General features: G+C 44.6%; 3 protein-coding genes across 4 annotated transcripts; 1 reads left to right on the plus strand and 2 right to left on the minus strand.

Annotated features, from left to right (window-relative positions):
* Nucleotides 1-375: 375 nt before the first annotated feature.
* On the minus strand, nt 376-1,642 carry LOC112888354 (ethylene-responsive transcription factor 3-like). Its single transcript, XM_025954558.1, has one exon. It carries the CDS (start codon nt 1,324-1,326, stop codon nt 733-735), a length of 594 nt encoding a protein of 197 aa, XP_025810343.1. The 5' UTR covers nt 1,327-1,642; the 3' UTR covers nt 376-732.
* A 2,094-nt stretch (nt 1,643-3,736) lies between these two features.
* On the plus strand, nt 3,737-12,649 carry LOC112889406 (DNA repair protein REV1). Its single transcript, XM_025956015.1, has 21 exons — nt 3,737-4,048; nt 4,179-4,294; nt 4,387-4,463; nt 5,155-5,678; nt 5,880-6,014; nt 6,679-6,811; nt 6,900-6,988; nt 7,094-7,144; nt 7,259-7,462; nt 7,563-7,682; nt 8,010-8,102; nt 8,789-8,848; nt 8,930-9,016; nt 9,087-9,170; nt 9,461-9,533; nt 9,668-9,736; nt 10,402-10,497; nt 10,601-10,971; nt 11,040-11,650; nt 11,777-11,837; nt 12,232-12,649. Exons 1-21 carry the CDS (start codon nt 3,737-3,739, stop codon nt 12,271-12,273), a joined length of 3,408 nt encoding a protein of 1,135 aa, XP_025811800.1. The 3' UTR covers nt 12,274-12,649.
* Nucleotides 12,650-12,996: 347 nt separating this feature from the next.
* LOC112888897 (pentatricopeptide repeat-containing protein At5g65560-like) lies at nt 12,997-17,599 on the minus strand. Of its 2 annotated transcripts, none has more exons than XM_025955283.1 (3): nt 14,319-17,599; nt 13,627-13,698; nt 12,997-13,358 (listed from the first exon to the last, which is right to left on the minus strand). In XM_025955283.1, the coding sequence occupies exon 1, from the start codon at nt 17,430-17,432 to the stop codon at nt 14,466-14,468; it is 2,967 nt and encodes a 988-aa protein (XP_025811068.1). In that variant the 5' UTR covers nt 17,433-17,599; the 3' UTR covers nt 12,997-13,358; nt 13,627-13,698; nt 14,319-14,465. The 2 variants fall into 2 exon arrangements, with proteins under 2 accessions (XP_025811068.1, XP_025811067.1); XM_025955282.1 differs by having other exon boundaries at nt 13,627-13,770.
* Nucleotides 17,600-20,698: the final 3,099 nt, after the last annotated feature.

Consider the following 20,698-nt stretch of genomic DNA (forward strand, 5'->3'; position numbering starts at 1 on the left):
TTCAGGGTAACAAGATGAATCTTCAAGAATTTGCTTCAAAGTCAGAGAGTATGATCAACAGGACCAGTTATTATTAAGCCAGTGCTTACAAGAAATAGCAAAGAATAGAATCAGGCAGCTTGAGAGAAGAACCACTGCAAAATATAATCAAAGTATTAGCTTAGAACATTCAGATAGCTTTATCTAATCCAAATATTAGCTTAGAACAATCAGATAACATTACCCATTGTACTTGACACCTTGTAACTTGCAAGGCATGCATTGATTTGGTGTTTTGCAAATAAGTTGATGAATTAGTAGTAGATTATTGTAGCAATGTTCAGCTCAGTTCAGTCAGACAAACCCACTGAGATGATAAAGCAGCAGCAAATGGTCTGTATAAATATTTTTTTCTGGATTTCTTCCATATTCTTTCCAACTAATGAAACAACAGCAGCAGGAATATCACTCGAAATACCAGAGAAAGATAAGGAAAAGCTCAGATTTCCTTCCTCGCAGCTTACATGGATATGACAGAATTATTCACATATCGAATCATCATCTTCTTCATCATCGTGGTAAGAAAGAAGAAAAAAAGAAGAAAAAGAAAGGGAAAAGGCAAGAATTATCCATCTAGCGAGAGAACACCACCGGATCAGCAGCCAAAGCAGGACAAGGGCGGAGCAGAGAGCAGCTGGTCCCGATCCTTTCTCTGATTCCTGGCTCGGACGGAATCCCCGTCGTTCTCGTGAGCTAGAGGCGGAGCAGCGTGTCGTAGCGGGCACCCATCTGATCGGCCTCGGTGGCCGCGTCATGAGGCGGCGGCAGGTTCAGATCGAACGGCAGGGGCGCGCGGGAGGCGGCCGCGTCGTCGCCGCCGGCGTCTTCGCAGAGGACGGACGACGAGGATCCGCAGTAGCTGCGGCAGTCCTCCTCGTCCTTCTCCTCCGTCGGGGCGGCGCTGCGCGCCAGGGCGGCGGCGGCGGCGCGGGTCGCGCCGTCGCTCCACGACTCTACGGTGCTGCTGTGGCTGGACGTGGCCGCTGCTGCCGCCGCAGCCGCCTGCGCTGCGGCGGAGGCGGCGGGAGGCCTGCTGTGCCGCGGCGCGGGGGCCGCGGCGCTGGGGAAGTTGGTGCGGGCGGTGGGCCCGCGGAGGGATCGGGCGGCGGCGTCGTAGGCGCGCGCGGCGGCCTCGGCGGAGTCGAAGGTGCCGAGCCAGATCGGGGTCTTCTTAGCCGGGTCCCGGATCTCGGCGGCGTAGCGCCCCGACGGCCGCCTCCGCACGCCGCGGTACCGGATCTCCGGCGACGGCGACGGCTGCGGCTGCGGCGGCTTCGCCCGGCGCATCGCGGACGGCGAGGGCGGGGGGCAGGTGGGTGGGGGGGAGGCGGTGAGCGGACCCGGGGCTCGGCTAGGGTTTGGCCAGTAGTTTATTTTCTTCCCTACCCCTGCTCTGGGCTCCTCCCTTTGCGCGCCCCCTGCCCCTGGTCTCCTTGGTTTTTTTGGTCTTTTTTGCGCTCGCTCGCTTCGGTTTCTCCTCCCTCGCGCTCGCGTCCGTCTCCACCACCACCACTCCACCACCCTCCCCCTCCGCGTCGCGCTCCTGCCTGCGCCCCGTGCCCGCTTGGGGGTGGCCCCTGGCCGTGCGCCCGTGCTCTCTGGAGAGGCTGCCCCACCGCGCGCCCCCGCTGGCTGGCTGTTATTATTTTCTAGCGCGCCCGTGCGGGCTTTTCTCCGGATCAGCATCCGCATCAGCCTACCGTGTTTGTTTCTGCTCAGCCGTATATGTGCGGCAGGCAGCTGGAGCCGGCCCAGCTAATCCGGGTGCGTGTAAAAGTTTGGTTGATGAGCGATTCAACGAATGGGAGATACAACCTGCTGCTGCTACCTGTAGCTAACAGAGAGATATAGCTAACGATTAATATGATAATGTGGAATCAGCTATTAATACAACATGACTTCCTATATATTGTAAACCTTTAAACAACTTAAATGAGGAGCTATTCATTACCGTGCTTCAAAAATCTTCTATTTGAAGATAAGCCTTTGGTCTAGTATTTGACGAAAGTTCGAAAGCCCGCATCGCACGCGGATCTATGTTAACTCGATGCTTAAGATGACATTATTTATAGATAATATGACAAGTAACTTCTGCACTAGAATATTTTTATAAGACTTGATAATTGTAAAATAAATCAAGTATTTCCATACAGCGGCTTGATATGATGAAATTAGTCGCAAGTTACAACAATCATTAACATATATGACTTTCCAACTATAATAGAGCTCAAACTGAAAGACGTTTGAAAGACGCGGATCGTTTCTCCTTATATCCGAATGCTGCAGGTGGGTTTTTGACTTTCCAGATCATCTAATTAGAAGTGATATATTGGACTAGATAAAAAGCTCGCAGCTCTTTTACTCTTGTGGTTAGCTCGACTCGGCTTGATTGAATTTTGCAACGAGCTGAGCTGAAGATCTTGCTTGTAGCGAGTTGGCTCAAGCTGCTCGCGATCCAAATGAGCAATAGGATTCATAGGCTTACACTGATACAATCCTTTTTATCTGAAACAACTCGAAGTACCAAATTGCTAGGTTCAAGACATAGCAAGTGCCATACGTGTAGGGTTTCCAATTTCCTCATTATGAGGTAAGATGGAGGCAACTAGCCACCGAACCGCTGCGCTCACAGCAAGAACTCGCTCTCTGCGCTGGAGCTTTGCCTGCCTGCTCCAGCCTGCTCACTTGAAGATCTTCATTGTTGCCCAACACATCACGCCACTGAGTACAACAAAGTCGCAATCATAGCTTAGCTACACAAAACTCTGAGATTTAGTACACTATTGCTGCTGCCGGCCAAGATCCACTATACTATAGCCGCGGAGCTCCAGCTCTAGCGCGCTAATATGCTGCTGCCTCGAAGATGGAGGCAAAGCCGCAACCCAGAAGTTCGACATTGGTAGGCGGGAGGTGAAGACTAGCGGTGTGCAGTTGTACGACGGGTGGAGCTCGATTTGAGTTAAATGAAGTGGGACAGAACTTGAGGTAAGATCCGCCCGTGCCACGCTGCTCGACCCCTCTTGGTGGAGCTCGGATCACCGATAATATGCTGACTTGCATTACGGTGGTACTTTTGTTAGAGGTGGTAATGGATCATAACTATAATGATCTCTTCACAATCCAACTTAATATTTTATATAATTTTAGTTTAAAATTATAATAAGAAGAAAAAGTTCAGCTCATAGATTATCTATGCTAAAATTTGAGATCTATACCACCTTTTAAGATTCTTTTGCCATCCCTACTGTACAACGAGCGCAGAATCAGAGTCGAAGGTGGACCAGCTCGTGAGCCTAAACGAGGTGGCTCGAGCAACTAACTAGTATGAAGAATTGTGAGCCTTCTGTTTTGTTTTATATGACGGTCTAAGCAAACATCACGGATGGAGTAAATCAGCGGAAAAACCTTGGCCGTCAATTTCCGATGGCACGGGGGCGCCCCGCGAACTCGGCGCTCCAGGGCGGTTGGGTACTTGGGTCGCACCGCACGTCACCCGCATGAGCACGAGTCGTCGAGTTGCACGCCACGAACTCGTCCTGGCTCCGGCAACCGTTTCTTTCGGGCGCTCCGCATTCGCCCGCACGGCCGCCCCGCGCGCCTCGCGTTCGGTCGGTCGCCACTTGACCATTCGGCTCGCGCGCTCCCAATTTCCCCGCCCGTCTCGCCGCTACTCCCCTCCCCTCCGATCCCCGCGGCCATGAGCTCCACCTCATCCGGCCGCCGCGCCCCGTCGACGGCGGCGGCGGCCGCCTCATCGCCGGGGCAGAAGAGGGCGAGGGACGAGGCCGCCGGCGGGTCCCCTTCCGACCCCGACGCTGCCCCCGCCAAAAACCCTCGCCGCTCCTTCGCCTCCTCCCCGTTCGCTGACTTCGGCAGCTACATGGCCGCGAAGAACAGCAAGCTCGCCGCGCAGTTCGACGCCGATGCCTCCACCTCCGGCGCGGCCACCGGCGGATTGTTCGCCGGGGTCTCCATATTCGTCGACGGCTTTACCATCCCTTCTAGCCAGGTGTCTGCAGCGTACCACCATGTCATTCTAAGCATTTCTCGCGCCTAATTTGGTCGCAACTGAATTTTGTAGCTAGACCAGTGGGGGTCGTGTCGATCTAAACTCTTTTTTTGTTTGGGGGGATTTTTAGGAACTGAAGGAGATTATGCTGAACAATGGCGGGCGTTTTGTCAACTACTTCTCCAGGCATACGGTGACACACATTGTTTGCACCAACCTGCCTGATAGCAAAATGAAGAATCTAAGGTATATAAGTGGAGGGCAAGGGAAGGGTGCCTCAGAGTTGCTGTTAGTATGCTTCTGGCTTGATAATGATTATCATGTGCTGTTTGATCCAGAGCATTCAGCAAGGGACTTCCTGTTGTGAAGCCGGCATGGGTGGTGGATTCTCTGGCAGAGAACCGGCTCCTCAGTTGTATTTTTTCTTGTCCTTGATCACCTTTTGTAGTCAGTGTAGTGCTTTTCTGGATTATCTGCTTAATTACCGCAGCTTTTGCTTATGAATTAGCGCTGTAGCTAGATTGAACTTGTTGCTGGTAAACACGCTTGTTGGTAACAAGGTTGGGTGAGCTGTTATTGTATTGTTATGCACGCACTGATTGTAAACTCCTCCTGGGAATAGATTTTTATTTTAATGATGAGCAATGTTTTCTTAATAATTTTTCCCTTAGATTAAGATAGATAACCCTGCACTGCTATAAATTCATTAGAACTATGCTTTATTAAACTTCTATGTGAAATTGCGATCCTACACTATTTCACTTAGTTCTGTGGACATATGCCCTCATCTATGGTAAGAATAACAAAAAAAAAACCCTCGACCAGGGGGGAGAGACGTCCCCCTGATTTTCATCTTAAGAAGCTTGTGTCGTGACTTGAACCCGGCCTGGCTCAGCAAACAGCTTCTCTGGCATGTTTGGCTGACCAGTTGCACCGTGAGAGTGTTGGCATGGTTAGAATAACAAGTTTGCATAGCCTGTGTTGGTGCTTTGCACCGTAGGCATAAGCTGACGATGCACATAGCTTGTATGCACTTGTGACTTCATATGCTTGTATGCACATAGCTTTGCATCTTATGCTTTTCTTTTTCCCTATTTTTAATTTAGGTGCTCCCTATCAAATAAGTCAGAATAGCTCTTCAAGCCGAAAGCAGATGAAGCTTTCTGCTTTCTTTTCTGAGAAACAAAATGAAATACGCCACCAGGGGGAGCAAAACAATCAAAATAAGGACATTGAGTTCCAATCTTCGTCTGCTCAGGAGGGATCACTGTGTCAAAGTGGGGAGTTTGAAAGTGAAGTTTCATTGGATAATACGGAGTTATCAAAGGACTCGTTATCCTCGGATGAACATAAGGCATCAGCATTTGAAGAAAGAGTTAGTGGAGATTTTGCAGTTGATGAGGGTGAGTATGATTGTGAAACTGCATGTTCAGAGAGGAAGGGTAATGACATGGATGGTAAATTTGGTGTGGCTCAGTCCCCTGATGCTAAGTCAAGGTGTTCAAACTTATGCAGTACAAGCTCCACAGGCAGCCATTTGTCTGTTCTGCTGGAGAAAAGTGCAGCTAAACCTTCTAGTTGGCCACATTCAACCCTTACAGACCCAAATTTTGTTGAAAATTATTTCAAGGTATTCTGTTGGAACAAATGACAATACTTGATCTGTCATTTTCACATATGGTGCTCTACTGTTGGTCATTTTATTTTTTTAATCCTCTGCTACTAGCATTGCTGCTTCTACTTAATGATGACATCACATATCTTCCCGTGCATTGTTCATGCAGTTTTTGGTCATACTGATTAGTTTTTATGATCTTGTTTGGTGTTCAAGTACTCTCGACTGCACTTCATTGGGACATGGAGGAATCGGTACAGAAAGCGCTTCTCAAATTTACTAGAAGCTAAAAGCATTAAGTCGAATGCTGATCATTCAGGGAAGAAGAAAACAATTATTCATATTGATATGGTAATCTTGTAGTCCTATGGTGAGCTATAGATATAGAGTTGCATCTTGAATGCTGAATTCTTATCAAAGAAAAAATTTCTTTTGTACCAATATTCCAAATTATGAATGTGATCTGTAGTTTCTGCTCTGCTCTTGGGCATATTAGTTTTGTTGTCATATCCTGCTTGGTTGCAGAAAGCTAAACAACCCTCTAAATATACGAAGTCAGACAGTTTGCAGTATGGATTTCTAATATAGTTCTCAATCCAGTAAGCATGATGAATTAATAATGTACTTTTAAAGAACAAAATATCTTCTTGGGAATATGATTGTGTACAAAGTGCTAACCATATGCTGAATCGTGAATGCAACTACCTACTGACTACTGTAGATCCATCCAACAATGAATAAAGATTACTGCTGATGGATTCTATGTGAAACAGAGTCAACACCTTCCCCTAGAGATAAGCAGATGTACATAAAACTAAGTTTATGCTTGAAAGGTTCAGTCCAAGTTATAGTCACTAGTTGAATTCATCACTAATTGGAAGTCATTTTTTATATTTCCCCTTTTCCATACCCTGCAATTCCAAGATGTATTTGGTACCAGTTCTAATCAGGAATATGCTTGAATTGCTTGTGTTATACTTAATTATTGTGATCGCTGACATAATCTCTCCACCAGGATTGCTTTTTTGTGTCTGTCGTCATCAGAAATATGCCAGATCTGCATGATAAACCAGTAGCAGTTTGCCATTCGGACAATCCTAAAGGAACAGCAGAAATATCATCTGCAAACTATCCGGCACGAAATTATGGTGCTGCTATTTTATTTTCTGTTACAATTCAAACTTATAATTTAGTTCTACGAACATATTTGAACATAGGTTGCATGGTGAATTCCAGGAATAAAAGCTGGCATGTTTGTTAGAGATGCTAAAGCTCGCTGTCCTCACCTAATGATTGTTCCATATAACTTTGATGCATATGAGGAGGTATATCTTCAAGGATTTTAGTTACTTCATTTAATGGCTAAGGCTTCCCTTTTTTTTTCTCCTTTTTTTGAATTTGATAATTGGAGATACTTTGAATTCTTGTAGGTTGCTGATCAGTTCTATGGGACTTTGCACAAACATTGCAGTAAGGTTCAGGTACATTCCAGTATTATCCATGCTAGTCACAGTACATGTTCGTTGGTGGTACGCCCCACAGTTAGATTATGAGATCTCCATAAACAATTTCTGATAATGTTATCCACAATTCAGGCTTTGAGCTGTGACGAAGCTTTTTTGGATATGACTGAATGCTTGGATGATGATCCTGAGGAAGTAACACGGAGAATCAGAAGTGAGATTTTTCATGCAACTAAGTGTACTGCTAGTGCAGGTATTGCTGAAAACATGCTCCTAGCTCGGTTAGCTACCAGATCCGCAAAGCCGAATGGACAATGCTTCATTCCCTCTGAAAAGGTACATGCATGTTGTTTCTAACTGCGTGTCTGGCCACTGTTAATAGCATGATGCTCATAGAGACATGCAATTTACTTACTGCAACATGTATTTGTTACAGGCTGATGATTACTTAAGCAGTCTCTCTATCAAAGCACTTCCTGGCATTGGTCATACAGTTTCTACTAAATTGAAAAGCAAAGAAATTGAATATTGTGGCCAACTTCGCAACATTTCAAAGGTTTGTTGGCACTATTTGTTTTGGTGTAACATAAACCAATCCCCTTCCTCATGGAAGTAAAAGTGAATGTTGCAGTCTTTTATTTTACAGGTGTAATATTGTGTTTCAGTCTCGACTTTAAATGCCATTTACTTATCAGCATAAAATGATTGTGCTGTTTACAAATCAGAAGAACAGTACCTGGGTCATCTACTGTGTGATGGTCACATAATGCATACCATATTCTTTTTTTAGGCAATGCATACCATATTCTTTAAGCTTATAGATGTGGTTTCTCCACTGACTACCTCCAAATATGGTTACTACATGCCGTTGCTTCTTTTGTAGGATGCCCTCCACAAGGACTTTGGAAAAAAGATTGGTGATCTTTTATGGAACTATTGCAGAGGAATTGATAATTCAGTTGTTGGTTCTGTTCAGGTAGGAAAAAAAAAAGAGCATCTCATTTAATATTTCAGTTGTGAACACCTGCACCTATCTTGCTTTACTGAAAACTGGACTTGACTGGCGTCGGGGATAGAAAGACCAGGAACAGGCAGCTGTGTTGCTCTGGTCAGGCTCCTAAGAACGTCTAAGAAATAGATAAAAATTTAAACTGTCCAGCTTTAATTAATGCAATAGGGCTGCCTGATTGATGGATACACATGCAAAGTCTTGCCAGTTGTGAGTCTGTTTTGGGCTGCCTGGTTGGGCTAGTGAGTCTGTTTGCTTTACTTGTTCAATTGCCGATATAGTTGCAGTGACTGCTTTTTTGTCAAGGTAATAATTTGGGAGCTTGTAGTTCCATGTTAGTTGAGTTTAGGTTGCAGAACTGTACATGTCATCTTCTGTGTATAGTGGCTGATTAGTTGAACATATCATGAAGTAGTTATGTTCTTTTTTCTTGGATTGGTATTAAATTTTAAATTTACGGAGAGTACGCTTATATATAAATGGGGCACTAGCATAAAGCATGAAGGGTAGTTGTTTAGAGTTCCTTCTTTATATTTTTTTTTTCTAACATCTTGTCTAACCCTTCAGAATGAAAAATTGTAACAATAGTTTAGTGATATTAAATAGTTACTCCAATGTAACCTACTAAGTATTGTCCTCCGCACACAATGCAGGAAACAAAATCTGTGGGTGCTGAAATCAACTGGGGAGTCAGATTTAATGACAACAAAGATGTGGGTCCTTTCTGTTTCTCTGTTCTGTATCATTATAGCACTATGCCCTTTCATGTTTCATCACTTTAATGTTGGTTGCAGGCTGAGCATTTTCTTACCAACCTCTGCAAGGAGGTGTCTCTACGCTTGCAGGGCTGTGGAGTTCAGGGACGTACTATTACCCTTAAGGTTGTTTCGACTGACTACACTTTCCATTCATTTGTACGATGAATGCATCAACTGAATGTTTGCCTTGAAGGTGAAAACAAGAAGGGAAGGTGCGGGAGAGCCAATAAAGTATATGGGATGTGGTGACTGTGAAACCACGAGTCGATCCATGACGGTACGGGGTTCACGGGTGCATAAGAATACATATTCTTAAATTTTTTTAAGGGATACCAGTAGTACATAACCGTAGCTTTTTAGTATTTTGTTTTCTGTATCAAGTTATTATGGTATGTAAGTGTGATGGCACATGGAGCTATGTGTTTATCCTGCACTATGACTTCTGAAGGGCACACTATTATATATTATTTGCTTCTAAACTTTTGTAATGCAGAAATGTTTAATGTTACCAGGTGCATTTTGCATTCTTTTAATTTCTGATCTTTACCTCCGTGTACTGTTTCAAAGATTGCAGGTGCAACAGACAGTTTTGTCACTCTCCAGAGAATTGCAAAACAATTATTTTCAGCTCTTCGTCTTGGTAAATTCAATACATTCTTTTATAAATTTATACGTTATATGCTATATATATTTAATGAAATACCCATATCTTTGGACTTCCCTTATGCTGTCATTACTGTGTTGATGACTAAGTTGTGCAATCTCGTATTCCAGATGTGAAGGAAGTTCGTGGAGTTGGATTGGCAATGTCAAAACTTGAGCATGCAGATTTAGCTCGGGGAGGTATCTTTAGCCATTTGGCTTCTTTCTAATAATTTTCTATCCCCTTTGGTCTGTTGTAAATATACTTTTCATATTTCAGTAGTGATAGAAAAACTTCATTTCTTTGATAAAATAACGAAAGGTGTGGTTGTTGTGCATCTTCATCTGATTGTAGGTATCTCAGAGTCAAGTATGTCTTAAAAGTTAAAACTTAACAGTAACAACTACATCTGAAACGTTAAGTCTAGGGTGCACTATTTGTCTATCCATTGATTCTAGAATCTTTTTAGTGGATACTGTTAAGATTGGTGGTAGCTGATGACACTGCTACTGTTTAGAGAAAGAGCAGTGGCTTGAATGCTTACCAGCAACTTAGCATTTGATTCCTGAACGTTTGACAAAATTGAAATGCTGGAACCACTGCAATATTCCCATCACATGTGGCTACAGTCCTTTGTAACATTTCCAGTTTTTTTTAGCACTATGCAATGTTTTTCTTTCAAAGGAAACACTCTTGTTTAATATTGCCTGAAATAAAATTATATCTCAAGATGCCTATACTGTATATTGATGGGACAAGTCAGCAGTTCTTACAACCCCTTTAATTCTCAAATGCTTCCACGCTAAAATAATATTTAGTAACAAAGTAGCTACATAATCCTAATGGTTCTCATTCTTCAATGAAGCACCACAAGGGAATATGCTTGAATCATGGCTTGCTTCACCAGCTGCAAAACTTGAGAAACGCCACGGTGAGATGTTGGGGAATGTTGATGTTGCAGGTATTTGGCAACTGCTGCAGTCATGTGAAGCTATGTTCATGGTGTTGACTGTGTTCTGTTCAATAGGGAATATATACATATTGACTGTTTGGAGCTTCTGTAGGGGCTAGCATCCTGCAGGATTTGAGAAGATCTGGACCATTATCTATTGCTGCGACAACGCATTCATCAGAATTGAACCTTAGAAGCGATAGGTCTTCTGGAACTCATAATGTCGAGCTGCCGCCATTATCCCAACTTGACTTGGAGGTCCTGAAAAACCTACCTCCGGAAATAATGTCTGAAATGAATGACATGTACAAGGGAGAATTGCAAGGTCTGCTGAAAACCCTCGATAGTGATAAGGGCAAGGAAAGTAGTTCAAAGTCTCTTGCTTTGCCAGCAGTTACTCAGAACTCTGTACCTGCTGGTGATGCAAACCTTCAAGGATACAGAGATCACAAAGACTCCATGCATTTTGAGGAAGATACTAAGGTGAGCTTTATCACTGGAAACATAATGGTGCAAGTTCCGCTATACTAACTTTTGCTGTTACCTCCCAGGGAAAATCTGTTAAACAGCTATCAGAAGTTAAAGCAGCCAATGATGCTTCATGCTCAAGAGCCTGTGAATTAGTTCAGAGAACATCAAAATGTGTTACACAGCTTGATTTGATGCCTGATTCTCTAAGCCAAGCAGATTTCACAGTTCTACAGGAATTACCTGAGGATGTGAAGGCTGATTTGTTTAGCGCGCTTCCATTACACAGATCAGGAGATAAAACATGCAACACTTCCAATGTTTCTGAAAGTAAATCTCCTAATGTCAGTGGAGCTGAAAATAAATCTCTTAATGATGGCAGAGCTGATGATCCAAAAGACCCAGGGATTTTTCTCCCACCAGGAAGTTCTCAGAAATGGATTGAACAGTTTAGAGTTAGCAGTTGCCTGATTCTGAAGGTGATTGCAGAGCAACAAACAGATTCCAGCTGTAGCCGACCATTATCTTCTGTTTTAGAGCCTGTTGCTTCATTCCTACCTTTGTGTCCAACTTCAGGTAGTGAAGAATGGAATGAAACACTTTCCTGTCTATCCGAGCTACTTAGACAGCATATACAACTGAAGGTTGAAACTGACATTGAAGAGCTTTACAAATGTTTTTGCCTTCTGAAAAGGTAAAGTACGAAACTATTCAAGCACCATTGGATACATCTAGCTCTTGTGACCATCAAATTGCTACAAATGTTCTTAAGTCATGAAATAATATCGGTATATGATTTACATAAGTTATCTCATTGCAGGTTTGCATCAGAATCAGAGTTCTTTCTGGAATTACACGATAGTATTCTTCCTTTTCTACAGGTGAATTCTACATATCTAGTCATTATTTGATGTATATAATGCCATGGGCTCTTTCTTGTGTCTTCTACCAACTTCAGTGATGAAATATCATATTTATTCATTTGTTTCGAACTTTGAATTGCCTGTCATTTTTTTCCTGATTTTAAGTTTATCGCATCATGTTTGAGAGTTGGTTTCATCTTACATTTTTACAATCTCAGTTGTTCCATACATTCCACACTTGCATCTGATCATGTAACAATCTAGATTTTTCTGCATGCATCAGCTTGGTGCTTTGTCATCAGTTGATCACTTGGAAAGGCCGTGTTATTCGGTTATTTGATTACCAAACTTCTCTGATGGCGCTTTACATAACAAGACTCTATTGGCATCTAATTGTATGATCATATTGTAGGATTATGTCAACCAGCATTACGGTGGGACACTACATTTCTAGCTCGGTGCTCAGGTTTAAGCCATTTTGCTGTAGAGGGGAAGATGCAATGCCGCAGAATTGGTGTGCCTTGTGACCCTTTTAGATTGAGTTATCGTTCCAATGCAAAGGCGTGGCCGCGTGGCTTACATGCATGGCAACTGTGCAACCCCACAGAACTGCACAAGTCTTCATGCTGGCAGATTCCTTTTTGGCGGGCCTGTAATTATTTCTCGTATAAGACAACTGGCATGCTAAGTTTTTAAGACATCCACAACATCTAGTCTCGCTCCTCTCTGTCATTCAGAATTTCTGAAAAAAGAACACAGCATTTCTGATGAATTCTCACAGCCAAATGATTCGTGGCATTTCATCGCAATGAAATCTATACCTCGTAGTACTTGGAAGGGCACAGGGTATGTTTGGATGGGCTAAAGTTGAGTATTAAATTTTAGCATCTACTAGCACTTATACTTTTGCTAAGTCTTGGCTAAAATTTGATCTACTCATTAGCACTCCTATTTGGATTTGGATGGACTAGTGATAACTTTAACACTTTTAGATATTAACACTTGAATCCAAACATCTCCTTAGTGCAAGCGTGCAGCTTGATCTTTGAGATGGCACGCTTGATCTTTGAGATGGGTTACAGAGTTAATATTTGCATTATCTGATAAAGTGTTCGATAACCACAGTAAAAGTTCGTGCACCATTTTCGGTATCCTGAATTAAATATTTTAATCTTCCAGAGTAAAGATGATATACATTCATAGACGCAACGAAATACTTTCCCTTGTGTTTGCGTTCATATATAAAATTATAAAATATACACGCTAAAACCTATTCTCATTCTTTTTAAACTGAGTTGCTCCAATGTGGCTTGTGCAACCGACGTGAAGTATATTGTATATACGGCAGTAAAAAACACAGTATGGGGCTACCAAATACCAACAGAAGGGCACTATTGAAAAAATATGTTAATACAACGAACGAATCGAGGCACCAATGCAACCTTGTTCCGAGTCTTTTTAGAGTCTTTTGTCTTGTTCTCCTGTCTCTCTAATTGATTGGCTTTTCGAAAAGTTTCTCAAGGCTTTCATGAGTGGATCCTACAGATGAAGAAAAAAAAAGCTCTGATATAAAAAGACAAATAAGGCAATTAAACGCGGCAATCAAAGCGATGCAAAGGGAAAGGCACTTCAAGCAATTAAAGAAATGAAACTCCAAGAATACAAGAATGTTCAGCAGCTGTTCTAAGTTTCATGCTTCCATGGACCTGAACTACAGTTAGGGAGTATTAGATACCAAGTAAGTTGTCAGATAGATGGCAGCAAGCAACATACTCACTGAGTTGTCAGATACCAAGTGAGTACTCACCATAGCTCGTCTGCTGTACAGAATAGCTTCTGAAAATTGACAGCATAGTCACCCAAGTTGACCCAGAATACACTGTTCAACGTATAGAAACAAAATTGTCACTGGTTTTCTTTACACTTCCTCAGTGCATAATCGAAGCATCAGCTGAAAATTAGAAATGGAACATAAGATCATGATGAGAAAAGAGAGAAGCAATATGCAAAGCCATCTTGCATACATGTATGAAAAGAGAAAAGAGAGAAGCAATATACAGGTTCTAGATACATAGCAAAACAGGTTAGGATGTGCCTTTCATTTGGCTAGGTATGAAAAGCCTTGCTACTGACAGAATATCTTGACAAACATGTGTCGGGACTATGCTGATCAAATACAATCGCAACAGGATGTTGCTTGCCTCAAGTCAATGCTGTACAATGTATGCTCTATTCATCTTGTTATATGCAAATCACAGATATCAAAATTGCAAAGATTCTTCTGGTGTCGATAGGAAAAGAAAACAGTTTATCTTTGGGGAAAACTCCAAAACATGAGTGGTTTCTTTAAAGAAAGAGGGAAATCATAAAAGGTCAAATGCACCAGTGACCCAAAATGAAGATTGAACTATGCATTTTCAGCTTTCAGGCAATAAACATTCTGAAAAGAAGTGTAATAAGAATTCTCTGCATGATCCATGCCTCTGGGGGAACACTTACCATTATATCTGATGTCCGAGATGAAATAGCTGCTTTCGAAATGTTGAGCTTGGGTTCACTGAAAGCACGCAATTTATACAATTGCCCACCAAGGGAACAAATAGCAAATGAAATTTACCATCCTTTTGCAATAATGGTAACAATCAGTCAGGCTGCTTCTCCTCTGAGTTCACTAACCACACTGCCAGAAGCCTCATGCATGTTATTAGTCACCATAGCATATGTCTGAGAGTTAATATGACAGTGTCTATTCTCCATAGCAGACAGCAACTTTGAACAAATATCAACATGGCCAGCTTTTAGCAAACCGTCATTTAGAATCTTCCATACCACCTCATTATGATTATAGTCCATTCCAAGTAAGTCACAGAATAGTGACTTAGCCTTGTCATAGTTACCCTCATCACAGAGGCCTGTAATAAGATACTGGTAGGACTCAAGATGAGGCTGAAACCCACAATCTACCATGTTTCTAACAAATGATAAGGCCTTTTTAAAGAGCTTGGTATCACAAGAGCACTTGATAAGCATTGTGTATATCTCTTCATTGGGAGATATACCTTTTCCACACATATGATCAAGAAGCACACATGCTTCTTCAAAACGTTTTGCTTTGCAAAATCCTGCGATGATAGAACTGTATGTCACTACTGTAGGATTTAAACCATACCTCACCATCCTTTCAAGAAGCTGCCAAACTGTTTCCAACTCTACCCAGTTCCACAAGCCGGAAGTGTCTACATAATGAACATTACCCAAACTCGTTTTTAGAAAATGCTTGAGCAGAAGACAATAGGTCCAGTAATTCGGTTCACATGATGCGTCCATCATGCGCTTTAGAGTACAAAATGCACGATCCATATATCCCATATGCCCACAACCATCAATGAATACATTATAGGTTACCACATCAGGTGAAACACCGTCTCTTTCCATTTCCCCAATTAGATGCTCAGCCTCCTCTATTCGACCTATTTTGCAGTATGAGTTAATGAATATGGTATATGTGGTTGCGCTAGGCTTATGTCCTGATGATGTCATTTCACTGAACAGCCTCTTCGCATGGTCATGCTTCCCTTCTCTTATCATTTCATCGATAAGTATTGTATAGAAAACAATGTTACACTTAGTTCCCCTTAGGGTCATCTGATCCAGTATATTCAAAGCTTCATGCAGCTTTTTTTGTTTACATAAAGCATGCAACAGTACACTATATGTGTACGAATCTGGTTTACAGCTCTCATTGACCATCTTCTCTATAAGGGTGGCAGCAAAGTCAGTGTTCCCTGCCTTACTAAAGCCATCAATTAAAGATGTATACGTTACCTTTGTTAGGACTACTCCTTTTCTGACAAGAAAAGAATAAGCTTCTTCTGCTCTTCCAGACTTGCATAGTGCATCAGTGAGAACATTGTATGCTTGCTCATCAGGTGTCAAGCCATTCTGCTCCATCATTTCAAATAACCTGAAAGCGTTATCAAATTCACGTCTGTTGCACTGACCTTGGATCAGACTAGTATAAGTGATAACACCAGGAGTTATTCCATCCTCTTGCATTTTAGTTACTAATGCCATTGCCTTATGAAGCTTTCGATCCTGAATTAGCCCATAAATCAGAGAACTGTAAGTCCAGGCATTTGGACGGCAACCTTCATGTTCCATCAATTTGAAGACCTCTAGTGCAGCACCAACCTTACCAATCTTGCAATAGCCATCAATTATAGAGGTGTAGATGACAACATTAGGAGCTAAACCATTAGCCAAAATGTCATTTAATGTCTCTTTAGCCTCTTTTAACCTATCCATCTTGATGAGGACATTGATCAACAGTCCATATGCCTGTAAGTCAAGTTTGCACTTGCTTGACATCATGATATTCTTTACCCTGAGTGCATCATCGATCCTTTCAGCCTTACAATACCCATTAATCATGTTAGTGAATGTAACAACTGTAGGTGTGAAACCTCTCGCAATAGCACTATTCAGAAATTCCTCTGCTTCATCTGTCTTCCTGTCACAGAGGCCGTGAATCAAACTATTGTATGTCCAATCATCTGGATCACACCCATTTCCTTCCATCAGCGACTTGATCCCCAATGCATCCTTTGTTCTTCCCAACTTACAGTACCCATCAATCATTGCATTATATGTCCAAACACTTGGAACCACCCCTCTCTGAGGCATTTCATCAAGCAACATCCTGGCTTCATCAATCCTACCCTCCTTACAAAGACCTTTTATCAAGAGTGTATATGTGCGCACATTCGGGGAGCATCCATCCTGTCGCATCATGAACAGAAGCACAAGTGCCTCCTGTACACTCCGTGCTTCACAGAGTCCCTGGATTACAATGGTGTAGGAGTACTCATTTCTAGCGCAACCCATCAGTGGCATCATCAGGAGTAGCCAGCAAGCCTTCCCCAAGTCACCCTTTCGGCAGTACCCCAGCAGCAATGCATTACAAGTGAATGTATCCAGCTCCATCCCAGACTCCCTCAACAGCCGGAAATACTGGTGTGCTATGGCGAGACTACCCTCCTTGCAGTATGCCATGATCATGGTGTTGTAAGTCACCGTATCTGGCAGCAATCCATCCTGCACGAGCAGTGAGTACACCTTCCCCATGTGCTCCGTCATGTCAAATCGCGACAGTGATCTGAGTGCGAAGTTGTAGCACTTGGGGGACAGCGCGAGTCGCGCGCCACTCGTTCGACGGATCGCCTGAATGGCGTCGACGGCCTCGCGCATGTCCTCCGCGGTGTCGGAGCACTTGATCATGGAGACGAGGAGCTTGTCGTAGTTTGCGGGCGCGCGGCGGCGGGCGAGGAGCTGGAGCAGCGCGGCGTGGGAGGCGGCGGTGTGGCGGAACCCGGGGCGGCGCGCGACCCACTCGAAGTAGGCGAGCGCGGTGGCGGGGTGGAGAGGGGCCGGCGGGGCGCGGAAGACGTCGGCGACGTGCGCGGCGGTGACGGAAGGGGCCAGGCGCTTGTAGGCGGTGCCCTTGTTCCAGCGGCGCGTGGAGATGATGTTGCCGAGCTCCGCGACGATGTCCGGCGTGGATGTGGAGGCGACGGCGGCGGGGGCGGGGCGGGGGACGCGCGGGAGGCGGGGCATGGTGGCGGCAGGCTTTAGGGTTTCGCTGCCGCAGCGGCGGAGCGGTGGGGGTTATGGGGGGGTTTAGCCGCGCGCCGGCACGGAGGCGGCGGCGGCGGCGGCCACCAAGTAATTTGGGATGGCCCCGTTGCTTGCGCTTGCGGCACCGAAGGCGTTTCGCCACAAGCCGCTCGCTGCGGGAAAACTAACGAGTGCGTTGTCCGTTTTTACCGCTGAAAGGCGTATTCCACAAGAAGAACCAGCAAAGCAAGTAGCGGTGGCCGTTTTTACCCAGCCGAGAGGCTGAGACAAGGGAATTTGAATTTCTGAGCTTGTTTGCCAAGAAAGAGAACAGTTACTTGAAATTAGTTATTGCTCAACCAACCATGTCACGATAGTTATTTGAAAATTACATGCGCTGGAAAAGTTACATCATACTATCTATTAGATTTGAATACGCTACAAACAGCAATGCTACGTGCTTAGACATGGGTGCTCAAAAAGAGAGAATGTGGTCATATCATTAAGCATGTGTGTAAAAAATTAATCCCTACGATGCACCTTGGTGCATGATAAGCTCAACTACTATGTTAACATGCAGTAAGCACCATTCCCAAAAGTAGCACGTCATGTTTCGTGAACTTATAGCACTATCCGAAAAAACAGTGATGGCCCACATACAATCCACAGATTTGGATTTATACCTAATGACTAATGTTATATGAAAATACATTAATACCAAACAAACATATCAACACATGAAACCATCATGAATTTAATGCAACTAGTTTAATACGTTGATATATTTTTTTAATAAATTTGGTCAAAGTTAACAAAAAATCGACTTAGTATAAAACATATCACCACCAACTGTGCTAGTCCAACGCCATAACCACCTGGCCAGCAAGGCAGCAACCCCAATCCGCCGTCGCCGCAGCCGCAGCAGCAATGCAGCTCCTAACCGCACTCGCCGCCGTATCGTCAGTCCCCCGCCTTTCGGGAGCCTCGACCTTCCTGCAGCCCCGCCGCGGCCGCCGCTGCTCCCGGCCCAAGCTCCTCCCCCTTACCCCACGATCGCATCTCCACCTCGCGCGCCGATCCGTGCTCTTCACCCCTCTCGCGCCGGCTGCAGCGGCCACCACCATGGGCACTGCTGCCACGGTCACCGCGCGGTGGACGCGCACGGGGCAGGCGGGGGCGCGGCGGTCATGCACGCGGCGAGGGCGATCGGGCTTGCCGGCGTGGCGGACGCACTGCGGGAGCGCGTCCAGGTCTGCTGCGTCTCGCTCGGGCTCCTCGTGGCGGCCGCCGCCTGCCCGCACGTCGTGCCGCTCGGCTCCATCAGGCACCTACAGGCCGCGCTCGTTGTCGTCGTCTACCCTCTCGTCGGGGTAATGCTGACCCAACTCCTGCTCATGTCTTAGTTTTTGTTGGAGTAATGGGCTTGGCCCATTTATTCTAATGCATTAAAAGAATTTAAAGCCCACTATTAATGCTAGGGAATCAATGCTTAATTCCGTACCGGGAATTGAGGAGGATCTCAACCGACTTAAAAGGTGGACTTCGTGTACACCGCTTGAGAAGCCGGTAAGAGGAGGACGGTGAACCACACGCGCGCGCGCGCTCGCTCGCCTCGCCGAGCCGTGGCCGTGGCGAGGCGCGGCCGGTGCGACGCGACGCGACGCGACGCGACGAGATGAGATGAGAACGTTTTGCAGTGAAGAGCATTAAAACAGAGTGTTAATGTCGATACTAATGACCAGACATTGAAGGCTCTTTACGACGTCCAGGTTCGTTGAACCTGAGGCACATTAACTGCCATTCGTGACGTCCAGGTTCGTTGAATCTGAGGCACATTAAGGCACATTAACTGCCGCTCATCAAAGCCATTCGTGACGTCCAGGTTCGTTGAACCTGAGGCATCTCGAGCCTATATAAGCCAGCACCCTCTCCTCCCATCCTCACTCATCTCAAGCATTCTCAAGGTACTCCTCTTCAGGAGACCTCTCCCTTCTCCCTCAGCTGCTTTCTGCCTTCCCCACCGCTAGCACTGCGCGCACAGGTCTAGCGAGAGCAGGGCCTCCGGAACCTCTGCTCGCTGAAGGTCCTGCACGGGACGCGGGCAATTAGGTTTTTGGGGAGCGTCTTGACGCGACTGCTCGCTCCCTGAACGACTCCTTCGTCTACTTCCCGGCGCAACCGCTCGTGCGAACGACTACTTCGTCTACTTCCCGGCGTAACCGTTCGTGGGACTGCACTGCGAACATCTCCCTGCAACGACATAGTTCGGCTACTTCAAGCAAGGCCAGTCGAATAGCATGTCTATTCCAGCTGGTAACGGCGCAACCGGTGCCTCCGGCACTGGTCCCGCCTTGGGGTACTTACTAAACCTACTCTGGTTTAATTCTTTGTTCATGCTTATTAATGAGAATAACATGAACACGTGCACATATATTGTACACACCTTATCACTCATTTATATCATGAAATTGATATTAATATTTGGAATTAAAATATACCGAAAATTGCCTAGATTTCTAACAGTTTTGACAATTTGACAATTACTGCTCGAATGGAAGAGGGTATTTTTTTTCTTTTTGCGAGGCTCGAATGGAAGAGTTGATGGACTCGAGGTAAGGTAATCCATTTGCATTTGGAAATACTACCGCAATCGAAAATCAAAGCAAATGCAGTAGACCTGAGCTTTCTTTCTATTCTGCCCACAAGTTCAGCAGCCCATCTTAGGCTGGGCCTCATGGGAGCAAAATCCTAGCCCACGTCTGGGCCTAGCAGCAGCTTGATGGATCCGGTCCATCTGGAGCATGCTCTTCGTCTTATTTTTTCTTTTAGGGCACGCACTGTCGCATCCATGGTAGATCAGCAGTTGATAGGGCACAAGGGAAGCCTATCATAACTGAGACATCGATGATAGAAAAGGGATCGGAAGCTTTTAAAATGGTCAACAAGGAACTTGCCCTTCCTAGATGTCCATCTTGATGATCAAGACTCTAGAAACATCGACGTCCTTATTGCACGCTCACATAATCGTAGTCAAATAGGTTATAAAAATAAAACTGAGACATAAAATTTACACCCACGTCGCCTAAAAATGTTGCAAGTTACGTGGAGTTCACAAGTGTTTTTTGCGTTGGGCAGATTAGTATCACTGTGTCAGAATGGTTTGGCACGATTTTATGGGAAATATAATGCACTTCGCCTCCGAACTTCTGAAATATGGCCAGATGCAACTCCTTTTTTTTCTGAAAAAGACACAGACGTGCCTTGTG

The sequence above is a fragment of the Panicum hallii genome, chromosome 4, assembly GCF_002211085.1.
Source record: "Panicum hallii strain FIL2 chromosome 4, PHallii_v3.1, whole genome shotgun sequence".
NCBI classification, from domain to species: domain Eukaryota; kingdom Viridiplantae; phylum Streptophyta; class Magnoliopsida; order Poales; family Poaceae; genus Panicum; species Panicum hallii.